The sequence below is a fragment of the Gopherus flavomarginatus genome, chromosome 4 (assembly GCF_025201925.1).
Source record: "Gopherus flavomarginatus isolate rGopFla2 chromosome 4, rGopFla2.mat.asm, whole genome shotgun sequence".
In the NCBI taxonomy this organism is placed as follows: domain Eukaryota; kingdom Metazoa; phylum Chordata; order Testudines; family Testudinidae; genus Gopherus; species Gopherus flavomarginatus.
Genome location: NC_066620.1, coordinates 110202787 through 110218768, shown reverse-complemented (window position 1 = coordinate 110218768; position 15982 = coordinate 110202787). Strand labels below are relative to the sequence as shown.

At 45.1% G+C, this 15982-nt stretch overlaps 1 protein-coding gene across 1 annotated transcript in view; it reads right to left on the bottom strand.

Moving 5' to 3' along the window:
* The window catches only part of TXLNB (taxilin beta), a 57571-nt gene extending 44598 nt beyond the window's left edge, over positions 1 to 12973 (bottom strand). Inside the window, exons 1-3 of the mRNA XM_050949645.1 lie at positions 12856 to 12973; positions 5056 to 5514; positions 1802 to 1893 (exon numbers count right to left, since the gene is read on the bottom strand). Coding sequence (XP_050805602.1) covers positions 1802 to 1893; positions 5056 to 5500 — 537 coding nt within the window. The 5' untranslated portion in view covers positions 5501 to 5514; positions 12856 to 12973. The remainder of the gene's footprint in view (positions 1 to 1801; positions 1894 to 5055; positions 5515 to 12855) is intronic.
* Between the last annotated feature and the right edge of the window lie 3009 nt (positions 12974 to 15982).

Genomic DNA, 15982 nt, shown 5'->3' with positions numbered 1-15982 from the left:
CTCTGTTTCATCAAAACCCAAGCCTTTTGGTTGGTGATGTAATTGGAATTCTTAAGAGTGTGTTTCACAAACATTAGTTTTCCTAAGCACAGTGGATATTAGTAGGCAGGTTTCCAGTGTATGAAATCACTGCACCCTACAATTTTAAGGTTCACAACAAATCACAGGCCCCCTTGCTGTTTGTTCAGTTTAGTATTATGATAAACCAGTTTTCACAGAACTGCAGTTTCAGTTACACAAACAAAACTAGATGGATCTCTACCCATCTTGGTCACACCTTTTCTGATTCCTTATCCTTAATATTCTAGAGATGGATCTAAAGCCAATTCCCAGAAACGAACACCTATGAACTTTGGAGAAGATTCTTTTCCAAACCTTGGTGCTTCAGCATATTTCTAAATGTGCATCTGAAAAGAGATTTAACAACAGTTGCATTAAAGTGTTTGCAGCAGGCAGCATTAAGAGAGAATGAAGACTAGAGTACCCTCTGGCAAATTTAGTCCACAACATTCGTATAGCTGATTTTTCTTGGTTCTTCATCAGGTCTTTTATTATTCTGCTCCTAAATCAACCTACCTAACTAATTGTTCATATTTTGTTGGTGCCCACACTGGGCCAAATGTAACCAACAGAATTACACAGAGGATTAATTAGATCCTGATCTCACAATGAGCTCAGCAAAGAATGATCACTGCATTCACATGGACCCAATTTACTTTTGTTGAAAATTAGTCCACACCGACTTTAATGGGGCTCTGTATCGGAGAGAGTGCAGGGGTGCAGCCAGCAGGGAGCTCATTGCCGGATCAGGCATTTGGTAGGGCCCAGTTCCCTACTGTCTGGGAGGTTGTGTAGTAATTTACACATGTGAAATGTGGGTATAAAATTCTACCAAATCAGAGTAGTAGTGTTGTCCATCCACTTTGCACTGATGTTGATGACTATACATGGAGCAGGGCAAAGGAGAATCAGGCCCCTAGTGTTTTTACAGCCACTCTGAAACAATGTAAATGATTACACAAGGTGTAAGTAGGGAACAGGCCTGCCACCTATATATTTGTGTCAAAGATACTTTACTTAGCTTTCCTTATGTTCCAAGTGATATTGGCCCCAATTCTGATATCAGTTCTACTCAGTTACACCCAGAACAGAAATTACACTAAAATCAGTGGAGCTACTCTGATGTATATGATGTAAGACTGACCTAAAATATGTGCTCAGAATCTTCTTGTGAAAGTTGCTTGTGTGATAAGAGGGCAGGCAAGTCTTGAGAAACGAAGAGGAGAGAATAAGGAATTTGAAACAACTGTTCTGATCCTTGGTAAATAAGTTTATACCTATAGTATAAAAAAAAACTTTTAGTTATCTTTAAAAAGGACTAGGAATAGTAGGAAATATGCACATTTAATAAGGAGAACATCCTTTTAAAACTGCAGTAGATGTTAATTCTTTATTATGGCTGTAGCGTCACAGCTAGTTGGCAAAATGCATGTCTTCAATTAGGCTACACTTTACTAAAAGGTTTGGTACATATTTCATTTAAACTGCCAATGTTCTGTCTCATCAACTCTCCATCTCTTTCCAGATCTCCTCTGAAAAGATACCTTTTGGGCCTGGCCCTTTAGTTTTTCTTCTTCTTCAGCTATGATTTATTATTTAACCCTGAAAAGTTTTTTGGGACACAGTTTGTATAAAAGATTTTATACACAATAAAGTTAGAGCATACTGCATTGCACATCTTGTTTATCACTTCAGTTACAGATTTTTTTTCCTCACATAAGTCAACAAATGCTATACTAACCATCTCAGCATACTTCCTAAATAAGATGTCCAGCTTCTCTTCTGGAGTACTCAGCTTGTTCAAGCTTTGCATCAGCATCGTGGCTTCCTTCCCTTAAAAAAAAGAAACAGAGGCTTGATGAGAAGGCAGTTAGGATATGATGTGCTATTAGGAAATAGGCTGTTGTGTTAATCTAAAAAGCTCAGTTAGAAACGAAACCTCTTGGTGTGAGAGGAATAATTTTTACCTTGTTTGTTTGTTTTTTTAAAGGAAGACATGAACAGAGTCTGCTAATCACAAACATGTCTAAAACTTGATCCCAGTCTAGAACTTGGCCCTGAACAGGTTTCTAGCTGTAGGTGTAGATTTTTCAAAAGCACACTTAGGTGCCTGAATTCCATTGAAAGTCAATGGGAGTTAATTGCCTTTGAAAATCTGCCTCATGAGCCAGGATCCCAGTTTTCTATGATACGAAAACCAAAATTCTCCAGTAAAAACCCATAACAATCTGCATTTTTCCAGAATTAAAATGAAAAGCTGAACTTTAGTTTTCCTAGCCACCATGTGTATAGGTATGAGTTAAACACATTTTACTGATATATTTAAAATCAGTAAGCAAGTTTGAAGCCTACCAGTGGCAACAAACATCATAAAATAAAATTAATAGAATGATCCAGTCAGTGTTTCTTTACTGTTGTCAATTGCCTTGCTGTTTCAGCCTCTTGTTTTCATTTCTTTTCATTGATTGTTTAGTGCTCTCCATGTGTCCTACAATTATCTGCCTTTTAACATAATATACAGCCTTGCTGTATACAATACAGAACAGCACATTACTATCCACATGAAATTTGTCCTTGCCAAACTCAGTGACATGATCTTTAGAGTGATTTTTAATGTTTTCAGCATTGTGGCAAATTGTCGGTACTGTTATGCTGGGTCTCACGCTTTCTCTTCTTTGGGGAAGGTTCAGGGCGCCATTGCTTGCCTCTGAATCGGTATTTTAATTACCCCACTATCGTCCTTGAGGAAGGGAGTTGAGAGGGAGGGACCTGGGCCCACCCTCTTCTCCAGGTCCCAACCCAGGGGCCCTGAGGATTGTGGTGAACCACTTGAACTAGCGGTTCCTTCCCTTGGGCTACTTCCCTCTCCTGCCCTTCAGCTTGTGAAGGGGCTTCTTGCCCTTCTTCTACATAAGCCAGGTGCCCCTTACCTACTGTTTTTTGGATTTCTCAGCCCATCACAGCACTCTTCCAAACTTTCCTTTTGGTCTCTCTTCAAAGCTGTTCTCTGCTCCAACCAAACCTTCCTGCTGCAACTCCCACACTGTCTGACTGAAGCAGGGTTTTTTATCACATGACTGACTGCTGGTGCTCTAATTGGCTTCAGGTGCTCTAGTTAATCTATGGCAAACCTTCCTCCACTTGCAGGGAATAAGGCTCCCTGCTAACACTCTCCTGTTGCCCTCTGGCCATGCTGTATCACAGCATCCTTTCTTACTCACATCTGGAAGCCGAAGTGAAATTTGAGATTCATTAAAACACAAACCCCTATATGCAACTGAGTAACCTCTGTTCATGGAAGCAGTTTATTGGAGCATGTTTAGCTGTGTAAATTTAAAGCACATTCAAAAATCAACCACAACGTGGGGAGGTTGCATGCATTGACTAAGTGACATTGGTATTTTCAAAAAAATTTAGTTAATAGTTAATATATTTTTTATTTTTTCACAAAATGTAAAACCTATACCTTTAATGCACCTTTGAGGTAGACAACTAAATACTTTATACCCAACTTTGTAATGCCAGTATTCTGGTACTGTTTGGGGACCATTTTGACTGTTGGTATATATTAGAGCAGCATTAGTGCTGCTCTAACTTACATCCAGCCTGAAAAAGGTCCCTTAGGGGTTGTGTGCAGTTGAACATAGTCGGAGCATAGTATGCTGTGGCCATGGCTCCGTCTGTTCCCACAGTACTCTTCTTATTCCAGATGCTGCTAGAGCTACTTTGCCAGCTCTATACCAGCTGGGGACCTTTTTTACTCCAGGTGTACTCCCTGTAGGAAAAGGCCACTCTTTTGGCCCCTATACACCACAATAGCAGCCATTTTAGGGCAACAGGAAATCCGACCCTTTGAGTGCAAATTAGATGTGAGTGGACAACTCTGATAGCTCAGGGATCAGCAACCTTTGGGACGCGGCCTGCCATGGTAAGCACCCTGGTGGGTCAGGCCGGTTTGTTTACCTGCTGTGTCTTCAGGTTCGGCCGATCGCAGCTCCCATTGTCCGAGGTTCACCGCTGCAGACCAATGGAAGTGGTGAGAAGCAGCGGCCAGCACATCCCTTGGCCCACACCACTTCTCACAGACCCTATTGGCCTGGAGCGGTGAACTGCGGCCAGTAGGAGCTGCGATCGGCCGAACCTGTGAACTTGACAGGTAAACAAACCGGTCTGACTAGGGTGACCAGACAGCAAGTGTGAAAAATCGGGACAGGAGATGGGGGGTAATAGGAGCCTATATAAGAAAAAGATCCCCAAATCAGGACTGTCCCTTTAAAATTGGGACATCTGCTCACCCTAGGCCCGACCCACCAGGGGGCTTACTCTGGCAGGCCGCGGGCCAAAGGTTTCCAATCTCTGAGATAGAAGGTGAGCCACGGGAAGTCTACAGATATCCACTGAAGACCTCCTCAAGACCTTGGGTAAATATCAATGTGGGGTTCATTTGGGTTGCTCTACTAACCTGCGTAAGTGCTGGAGATGAAATAAAGTAGAAGCTTTGAGTGAAAGCACTTTTGTTTGCCTGCTTGCATCAGCTATCTATCAGCCAGAGGGGCCATGTCCCTACTGATTTATTGCCTGCCACTGCCTCACAAAGAGTAAAGTTACCAAGAGTTTTGGACTCAGCAAAACCCTGGGTAACACATCTCTCCCCAGCATCTTCTCCAACCCACAATGTCTAAACTGCGTTGACTAGGAGAAAAAAGTGCTAGTTGGGTGGCACAATATTGTATAATATTCTCCTGGGGGTCCGTATTATTAAAAGGATCAACATCTGATGCAGCCTAAACCTATTTCTTAGATAATTATGTAAAACATATGTAACTAGAGAAAGTTTGCAACAACAATCACACTTCTCCACATGTAACCAGAAAATTCTTACTAACAATGACTGATAGAGATTTAATGTGGGAAAACATAGTTCAGAGTGTTTCTCTTTTCTGTTTTAAGCAATGACTCATAGAAGGGCTGCATTTCAGTTACATAAATACTTGCCTAGCCCTTTCAGGATTTTCTTTTCCAGTTTTTGCTCCTTATTGATGCTGGATTCCTTTGCTCCCGAGGCATCCCCGGTAGCTATCTGCTCTTTCTCACTCTCGTCATTTGCATCGTCATAGTCTCCGTCCTCGTTATTGAACGATTCTCCCTTCTCAGGCTTGTCAGTTCCTTTAGCAGCTCTCTCTTTCTCCACTAGACTAGCAGCAGACCCATAGGTTTTAATAATGTCCTCCAGCTGTCGGCTCAGCTCTTCAGATATGTCACAAACTGTTATTTCAGGCGGAGCACTTGTTTCATTCTCTGGGGGCTGGGGCTTGGGAGAGGATTTCTCACTGTTTTGTTTTTCAGGGCCATTCTGATTAGGTGATGTTGAAGTGCTATTTGCAGGTGGGAGTGCTTGGTTTGGTTCAGGTTTGAGATCAGTGGGCTGGTTATTCTCCATACTTGGTGTAGTACCTAGTAGCACACAAATGAAAGTTTAACATTAACAAATGAATGTAACCATCTGATAGTACACAGCTATCATACAATACGCTAGTGGTTTTGTCTAGATTACAGGGGAATGTGTTACTTGATAACTATATCATGTAAAAAAACTTTAGCATCTGAGGCAATTTATCCCCAGTGAAAAAAGCAAATTTTATACATTAAAAATGGAACATGCCCATTAAAACTAACATTTAAAAAAAATCCTTATTCCCATTGCCAGTGATACCACATGCAATTAAACCAGATATGATCTAATTTACTGTGCTTTCTGAATGTACTGTATGCCCCTTGTTTTACTACTTGCATTTTTTTTCCAGTTGACTGGGGCAGCTTCATTTTACACCAGAAGTTCCCAAACTGCGGGGTGCCCCTCTGTGGGAGTGTGGAGGAACATTTGGGATGGTGCAGGAGGGCCCAGGCCAGCCCACAAAGGGGGCAGTGAGGGAGCCCCACCCAACCCTGCTCCAGTCTCAGCTCTGCTCTGGCCCCACCCCCAGCCATGCCCCATGCTCGGCCCGCCCCTGGCCTTGGCCCCCAACCATAGCCCAGCCGTGGCTCTGCCCCCAGCTCTGTTCCTGCCCTGGCCGCACGCCCAGCCTTGGCCCCTGGCCATGGCTCTATTCCTGGCTCTGGTAGGGAGGGGGAGGAAAGGGGCACACACAGGATTTAAGGGCCCTGATCCTGAAAAGTTTGGGGACCATTGCTTTAGACTTTAATCTGTTTCACTTTCTAGTTCAGACTCATTGTGGCACATGTCCTACCTTCATTTAGCAACACTGAAGAGAAATATTTAAATCTAAAATGGTTCTAAAACTGTTCTGTAACTGTATATCATCTAGTACAGTGGGGCCCATTGGCACTACCACAATAAAAACAAATAATTAATAATAAAATAAACTTCTGCAAAACACTATTCTTATATTTAATTAGTACTACTAACTGTGTGCTTGGCATTGTGCAAAACATATAAAAAGACAGAATCCCAGCATCATAACATTTATTTAATGATGTTTAGGTCCAACACCACTTGCTTCACTGGTTACACAAGAGATTAATCTGGTATACTCTGTGTTTCCCTCCCCCTTGGAAAACTAAACAAATAAAACCCATAACATTTCTCATCCACAGTCACTAGTTAAAATATGCTGTGCATTAATCCTCCTTTATATTCCCCAAACCCTGAGGTCTGGAACTGCGTGAAGGCTGCTCTAACTTACACAGCAGCCAGGGATCATTCTAGCAACAGGGATCACTAGGGCATAACGATGTCTTGGCCACTCCTACTATGGCCACATCCTGAAGGCTGGAGTCCTGGAGGGGGTGTGGTATAAGAGCTAATACTTTGGGTCTATGCCATTGAGAGGTACAGTTTAAACAAGGGAACTCCTCAGGGAGTGGGCTGAGTTGACTTTACTGCTATGTTGCGCTGCTGGAGCGGTGCAAACCAGAAGGATTAGACTCCAGGATTGGTCCCTGTTATTAGAACTAGTTCACGCTGCCCTTGAATTTCTCTCTTTCAGCTTTGTCATTTGTCTGTTTTGTTGTTGTCCCCTTTAGTCACATATCTGGTAAGACATAAAGCTCCAGAGTGTGTAATAAATAAAAATGCTTTGTCTGTTTTTAATCCAATATGTAAGATCAATGCTGTCTTACCCTGGAAAGATGAGCTTGCTTTCAAAATAAATAGGGCCCTACCAAATTCATGTTCAGTGTGGTCAATATCAGGGCCATAGGTCTTAAAATTGATCAATTTCAGGGTGTTATAACCATGGGAGTCCTAATTCAAAAGCTGTTGTAGGGGGGTTGCTAGATTGTCATATTCACTTCTATGCTGCAGCAGCAGAAGGCTCCCAGAGGTGGAGGTAGGTCTGATCTCCCCAGTGCTGCAGGCAGTGCCCCAACCGGGGGCTCCTAGCTGCTAGTCAGGGCCAGTGGTGGATTAACGCATGGGCCCATGGGGCCTGTACCCAGTGGCCCCAGACAATTTGAAAAATGGGTGCCCCAGACCTGGCAGGAGCCACAGGGTGGAAGCCCCAAGCCTCAGCACGTACTGCTGAGACTGAAGCCCTGAGCTCAGGTGCTCTGAGCCCCGACAGAAGCTGAAGGGCCTGAAGCCTCAAGCCCAGGCAGGAGCATGGAGTGGGGCCAGAAGCCCTGAGCCAGGGCAGCCCGACCCCTGGTTGGAGCCATGGGGTGAGGAGGAGGGAAGCAGCCCTGAGCGCAGGCAAGAATCATGGGGAGGTGGAACCCTGGAGCTCAGGCAGGAGCTGTGGGGGTGAAAGCACCAAGTCCTGGTTGGAGCCGTGGGGGGTGGCAGCCCCCAGCTCAGGTCCCTGAGCCTAGGCAGGAGCTGAGGGGGGGTGGAGAACAGCAGCATCAAGCCGTGGCAGGAGCTGCAGGCAGCAGCAGCAGGCCCCAGCCTGGGTGCCCGGACCCTGGGCAGAAGATGGGGGCGGGCGGGAGGACAGCAGCCCCAAGCTGTGGCAGAAGGTGTGGGTGGCAGGAGCTGCGGATGGCGGCGGCAACCCCCAGCCTGGGCTCCCTGAGCCCCGACAAGAGCCCTCACTTCTGTGCTGCCTGTGGAGGTGAGTCTGATCTCCCTCCAATAACAGCCTTGCAGGGAACGACAAGTCCTGTCCCTCCCCAGCCCGGCTGATTTTGGAGAGATCAGATTTCATGGGGAAGGGCTTATTTCACAGTCCATGACATGTTCTTCATGGATGTGAAATTGGTAGAGCCCTAACAATATAGCAATATGACAAAACTGAGATATGGTTTAAAGAAGAAATTTAGTTTTGCTCCCTAATCGATAAGTATGTCCAAGTTGCTGCTGTTTTAAAAGGCAGTGTATGATGAGAGATGTGCAATGTATTTGTAATACATGACTCTGCATATCAAACTCCTACCAGTCAAATTGATCTTGGGTATTAAATGTTAACATTCAGAAGTCTAGCTACTTGAAGATAAGAAAGTCAACCTTCTATAGCCTACCATGTCCTCCAGCAATTAACTGTGGGCATAACATTGGGAATCTTTGGAGGAACACCATTTAAAATGCTGGCCTACAGACTTGTTCCTACAATCCTTGCATAGACAAAACTCTCATTGGCTTTAGTGGGGGTTTTGCCTGTGTAAAGACTGCAGTGTCTGGCCCTATGGACAATACTATCGTATCAATGGGCCTGATTCTCTGCTGCTTTGCCCCTACTGAAGTCAGTACCCCTGTGTGAAATGAGTTTAAAAAGTTTACATTCTGATTTGATAGCATTTTGTACCTAATTTATTGAGGAAAATTAGGCCCAGCATAAGTGATTTATCCAAACAATTCCTTTTTGCATTAATATGTTTGTCTAGGTTAGAGTTTGTGGTCCTATTTTAACTTGAGTTCATTGATTGCCAATTATTCAAATTAACTGCCATGATTATAAATGCTAGTCTGGATGTCTACAAATGTTTGTTCTAGAACACAAACAGTTCTGAAGTGTTTAGACTAGCATTTACAATTGAGGTCATTAATTTGAATTAATTGGCAATAAATTAACTAGAGTTAAAACAGGGCCACAAACTCTAATCTAGGCAAACCCAGTGTGAAATTCGTTAACTAACACTCTATAAAATATAACCTTAAATGTGCTACAGTTGCTACAGGGTACCACACATTAGGTCATATCTGGTTATAACAGACACACATATATGTTAATACACCTGTACCCTGATATAACGCTGTCCTTGGGAGCCAAAAAATCTTACTGCATTATAGGTGACACTGCGTTATATCAAACTTGCTTTGATCCGCTGGAGTGCTCAGCTCCACCCCACCACAGCGCTGCTTTACCACGTTATATCTGAATTTGTGTTATATCAGGGTAGAGGTGTAGTACCCCTTGAAATATCTTTTCCACCTTGTATTAACCTGTGATACTCTGAGTATCTTTCCCAGACCTGAAGAAGAGCTCTTTGAAAGCTTGTCTCTCTCGCTCACACAAGTTGGTCTGATAAAAGATATTACCTCACCCACCTTGTCACTCCCTGCAGAGTAACCTGGCCATGCATCAGGAATCCTTCCTCATCAGGCCATAAAGCAGTTATAGAATCACTCTGGGTGGAATCCACAACAGGATTTAGGCATTGCAATGCTGAGTGTCACAGCGCTTAGAAAATCACATGAACAACATGCAATCCACAAAGCCAAGTTTGGTGTCTAGGTTTAGCTACTATACAATGAATGGCGAGGGATAGGTGCCTAAGAATGGGATCCACAAAGCCAGCATGCTAAGAGAGAGCTGCCTAAGCTTGCGGATAGCAGATACTGATGTACTGAGCCCACCCTCTTTCTCAGAGATAGGTGCTGGGAAGTGCCTAGTTCTGTGAGCGATCCACAAATGGGAATCCCTCTTCTGGATTAGGAGCCTGTGTAGTTTCCTGTGAGAATGAGTTAGGTGCCTGCCTCACATCACACAAAATGGCCAGGGGTGGTAGTGCCCACCTTATAACTTTCAGCTCAGTGGTTAGTGCACTCACCTGGGTTGTGAGAATCCCAGGTTCAAATCCTGCCCCTGCCAGGCAGAGGCGGACAAAGGGTTGAAACTGAAGTCTCTCATCTCCCAAGAGAATGCACTGAGCTACAGGATATTCTAATGTCAGGCTTTCTTCTGTTGAAGCTGTTGTACTCTGGATTAAATAATGACAGAATGGGCCAGAGAAAGAGAATGGAATAACTCTGTAGTCCACTGGTGAGGACACCCACTTAAAGGGCAGGAGACTTTAGGTCAAATCCCCTTGCTTCAGTCACCCTTCCATTATTTAGCTAGCATTAAACAGTTTCAACAGGAGAGTCTGAGAGAGTCTCAGATCAGAATGTCCCACAGCTCAGTAGTTAGCGCACACACACCTAAGAGATGGAAGGGCCCCTGTTCCAATCCTTCTCCCCCTGCCAGGGGTGAGGGAGCAAAACCTGGGTCTCTCCCATCTCAGATGAGTGGTCTAACAGCTGGGATGAAAGTTTATAAAATAGCATAACCACCTCCAGGATTTTGAATGGGGCCTGATCTGGTAGGTGCCCTTTCAGTCTGCCCACTGGATCAGGCCCATTGGGTGAGTTAGGCAGCTGAACGTCTGTCTTCTCCAGGTTTGTGAATCGCTCTGGGGCTGAGGCAGGAGATAGGTGGCCGGATGCTTGGAGCAAGGTAGCAGTGTGCATGCACAGAGGCAGAAATGTAGGTGCTGAAGGAATTTTTACTTTGAAAAATTTCGGCACCCAATGAGTTTAGGAGGGTAGGAGTTTTATGGATCACAATGGGGTACTTAAGTGCCTAAAAATGGCTGTGGTAGTTCCCATATTGGCTGCATCCTATTCTGTGGTGAGCAGGAGGAGGAATGGGCAATGAATCTGTCCAATCACGAATCTATGGGCCCTGCCTTGTTCCCCAACTCAGTTGCATGCTGGAGCTTAGGAATCATGGAACGGCACTGTGTCCCTCGGACGAGAGCTATTTGGGCATGTGTACACAGCAAAGAAAAACCCACGGCTGGTCCGTGCCAGCCAACCTGAGCTCACAGGCTGTGTGGCTGTTTCATTGCTGTGTAGACTTCTGGGCTTGGGTTGGAGCCTAGGCTCTAGGACTCTGCAGAGTGGGGATGGTCCCAGAGCTCAGGGTCCAGCCTGTGCCCAGAAGTCTACACAGCAATGAAACAGCCCCGCAGCCCGAGCCCCGCAAGCCCAAGTAGGCTTGCATGGGCCAGCCGTGGGTTTTTCTTTGCTGTGTAAACCTACCCTTTGTGCCTTCAGGTGGGAAAAGTTTTGTTGGTGGGAAAGTTGGTTAGGACATTGGCGTTATCCTCTAATATTCCTTTTTAAAACAAATGTAATGAGACTTTAACTGCCACTGGAGATGGCACCCCACTTTAACAGCCAGTCCAGCTTCTATTACTGCAGTCAACCTATGCACTGATAGGGGGATTCGAACACAAAATCTGCTTAGCCCAAAGGGAGAGAGAAACTGTGGGTCCCCATTTGATAATCCCAAGACTGTCAGTATTGTCATATGTTGAGTTTGTTTGGATCTAAAATACAGCACCCTTTTCAATGTTTTCTGACAGTGACCCTTAAATCTCACTTTCAGGTCTGTACGTTTACTTTAAAGTTCAATTAGTCCAAAAATAGAAAAGGGCAATGCCCTGACATAGCAGTATTGTGATAATAGTATTCTTCTACTGCTGGAAAAAACAGTCACCCATGCAGTACAGACACTCTGTCACCATGTTACACTCTGCACTTAGGAAATACTGATCAATTATGAACAGCCACAAAGATAAATGTTGTTTTTTTCTGTAAACAACGCAAGTATTTTAAAATGGGGATGTGGATTATGAAAAGTGTCATCTTCTATGCTACAAGTATTTCTTTATCCTTCCCCTCTTTCAGTTTGCACTTCAAGAAGGTTTGCAAACACTTGTCTATATTTAGTTCTTGCCTTCTCTTGTAGCCAGCAGAAAGACACATGGCATCTGCTCTGCTGCCAGAAGCTATTTTAAGCACTTCTAAAATGGGTAATGGTATTTTGCACTTTATTCTTTAAATTCATTAAAAATCATCTGTAAAGCAGTCTTCAACATGATCAAACCAAACAACATGTGTTGATCAAAACTAAAGTTTTACCTTGAAATGAACTCAGACTTACACTACAGTAAAACTTAAAGCAGCAAATGTCAAACTCTGGCATGTCCCATGTCAGATTAGTTCTGATTATTCCACAGACAAATGGATGTGCCTTGTGTTATCCTAAACCCTTCATATTCCTTCAAAAACAATAATAACCTGACACAACTAATTACGTAATGGCATAAAGTAGTCAGCATTTATCAACAACTTCTAGTACAAAGATCAGCAAAGTAACTGGATGCTGCAGGACACACACCTGCAGAAGAACTGTAAGAAACCAGACCCAGAAACTTTACTAGATCACCTGCCTTACATCTCATCCACACCTGAGTCCTGATCATTTTTGCAGCAAAACAGCCATTTTCCTTGATCTTATATAAGATCCATCTTCATCTAATTGTTTTATTTTTTTAATCTTTCTTTGGAGAAATGCATGTCTTGCTTTCAGTGGCAGCCAGCACAGAGCTGTTATTGTTATATCGGCTTTTTGTCTCACACACACAGCACCTATGCTTTCAAAGTAATGCCCCCAAAATAAACTTATTGTGAAAACTTGCACTGACAGTACTGAAGTGAGGTGTTTTGATGAAAGGCAGTGACCAGTGCCCTAAAATAGTGTCAGCAGAGAAATTGTTTGTCAAACTTACCAGAAAGAGAAGAAGAGTTGAGTGGAGTAAAAAACAGGAGGAGGGCGCAGGCAAGGTCAGGACAGCAACAGGACTCTCACCCGGTATTCCAGCTACCAAGGGAAAGAGAGAGAGAGAGAGACCAAGGGAGGGGGAAGGACTGGATGACACATCAAGAGAAAAACACTTCAGAGTTTGAGCACAAGCATCTCAGGGGACTGACTCTAATAGCAGAGCAGATTGCAAATTGACTGCCCAAGAGACATTTCTGCTGCCCCCCTTTCTGACATCCTAACAAGAGAAGAAAGATAATGACAGACTGAGGCCCTGTAATCTTGTCCGCAGTGACTCAAGAGCATGAGGATCAACCTCAGAGCAGATTAAGAACCAGGGCACAAACCCCAGATTGGTTGTGAGTTCTATACTTAGATATCCCCAAGAATTATCAAATGTAAACTGTTTAGGCATTATAACAGCCTTAACATGGAGTCACAGACAGTCCCCTGGAGTACTTTGATCTACTTTGCCACTCAGGTGAGTGCACCTTAGTGATAGATGGTCCCTTACTCCCAAAATCACAATATTCAGGTTACTCCCAGCCCCACAGGACCAGACATTTACCGCAGGTCCATTGCACCTTTGATCTCACACTAAAGATAATGTTTGCATCCAATCCTATAATTAACTATATAAAGAATTATTAAGTAGGAAAAGGGAACTACATAGTTATTTGAAGGTTAAAGCAGGCAAACATATATACACAAATGAGTTACAATCTTAAGTTTCAAAAAATAATAGAAGCTTCTATAATCAGCAAGTTCTACATGTCCCTAGGGCTGCGGGACCCATTTTACAATGCACTGGACCAAATCCTCAAGACAACCCAGATCAATCTATTATTAGACAGCCCAAAGGATACCTTAAACTTACTTGTGAGGGACAGAGAGGAAGCGGAAAATTGCAGGTCAGTGAACTGGGTGACCAGTGAGAGTTGAGGCTGGACCAGAAGATGCTCAACATGTTGCCAGGATCTCAACCTGACTTTAGTGGGAACTAAAGATCCTGACGCAGCAGTAGGGACAGTGGCTGAGTTAGGGGAAAGAGTCCACATATGCACACTTTGCATGGAGTTTTGTTGCTTGCTTTTCAAGGAGTTTTGCTGCTTGCTTTTATTTCTCAACATGGGAAATATGGTTTCACACATTGTCCAGGGGGAATCCAGACATTATGGCTTACAAGAAAAATCAGTCCTTAAGGGAAATCCTTTTTTAACATTGGTAACTTGATAATGCCTCTGTAAGCAGGGAGGGATGAAGTAGGACACTCAAAAGTAGGGTTCCTGAAAGCCCAGCATCAACACAGAGAAAGCCCAGACAGAATTTACCAGCATTACTGATTCATATGCTGCTACTGATTCAAATTTCTTAAAAACTGGCAACAGCAGACATTTTGGGTCAGATTGTTCCTAGCCCTCTGGGAATGCACAATGGTGGGGTAGTGAGTGCCATGAAATCCTGAGCAAGAATTAGTAGAGCTGTTGGAAAAAATTTGGCACAACATGTTTTTGTCAGAAAATGTCAATTTGTCAAACTCAACACGTTCTGCAAGACTATGTAAATTTTGATGACATTCTATCAGAAACCTGTCTTGGTTTCCTGCCATCTCACCCTCCAGTCAGGTCACCAGTTGAGCTTTCTCCCTTCTGGGGTAACAGAATCCAACAAAATATATACAGCCCAAAGTTCCCGCAAAAGAAAAAAGTTTCAGCTCTCCTCCGGGCCCCTGTGGGTAATATGCCCTTGACTCACTGCTTGCAATGTCTCTATCCTCTCCTTCCACAAAAAAAGGTGGTTGTTAGGGGAGCCCAGGCCCTTGCTCTCCACCATGATCTGACCCTGAGCCCTATGAGAGGCATTGATATCAAACATCCCAGAATGCTCCAGGCCTGCCTCCCTTGGAGACTTCTTATCACTTGCTTCCCCACAAGGCATAAAATCCTTCACTTCAAGTCCAACAGAAGATAGCAAATACAACTGAATCTTCAGCGCAGCTGGTAGCCTTTTTCTTTGCAGGCTGGACCCTGCTTCAAGCTGGGGCAAGTTCCTGGGTTTTATTCCTACTGCTCGAGGCTGCCATGCTTTCCCTCAACCCAGGGTTTCGGGCAGGCTGCAGTCCCTGATTGGGCCTGTTTCCAGCCAGGTTCCCAGCTCAGGGCTCAGCCTTCCAGGCTTCTCTTAGCCCTCTGCCCAAGAGGGAAAGCTCACAGCTGGATCTCTTCCATAGACCCTTTCTAAGGCTTGAGCAGCTGCCAAGGCCTTGAGCAGCTTGCAGGCCCACCCTTTCAGGAAGGACTGCTGTACCTTCATTCAGGAGCTCCCAAGATAGGTCTCCTCTCCTTTCGCCTCTTCTCTCCCTTTCTCTCTCCCTCCCCTCCACTATCCCCTTCTGAGTGATCTCCCTCTTAAGCTCCTCCTCCTGCTACAACAGGTCTAGCGGGATGGAGTCACCTGGGCAGGGCCGGTGCAAGGAAGTTTCATGCCCTAGGCGAAACTTCCACCTTGCATCCCCCCACCCAGCTAACTCTGCCCCCCCCATGGCAGCTAACTCAGCCCCCCACCCGGGGAGCTCCCCCCCCACAGCAGCTACTCCCCCCATCACGACAGCTAACCCCTCTCCACCCCGTCCCCCTACGGCAACTAACCCCGCCCGGGGAGACTCCCCTGTCCCCCCCACGGCAGCTAACCCCACCCAGGGAGACTCTCCCCCATCCCCTCGTGGCAGCTAACCCTGACTGGGGAGACCTGACCTCCCCCACCCCCGCCACAGCAGTTAACCCTGCCTGGGGAGATTCCCCCCGCCACGGCAGCTAACCCTGCCTGGGTTTTCCCCCATCCAGCACACCTCGGCTCTGCCTCCTCCACTGAGCACGCTGGTGCCACTCTAATTGTCCTCCTCACCCAGGCGTGTGGCGCGGATTGGAGGAGACTTAGGGCTGGGCTGTGTGCTCAGCGGAGGAGGTAGAGTGGAGGTAAGCTGGGTCGGGGAGCTGTTCCCCTGTGCGCCTCTACTCCCCGTTATTGCGGGCAGTCCTCCCCGCGCGCCCCCCCCAGCTCACCTCCACTCCACCTCCTGGCCTGAGGGGACTTTT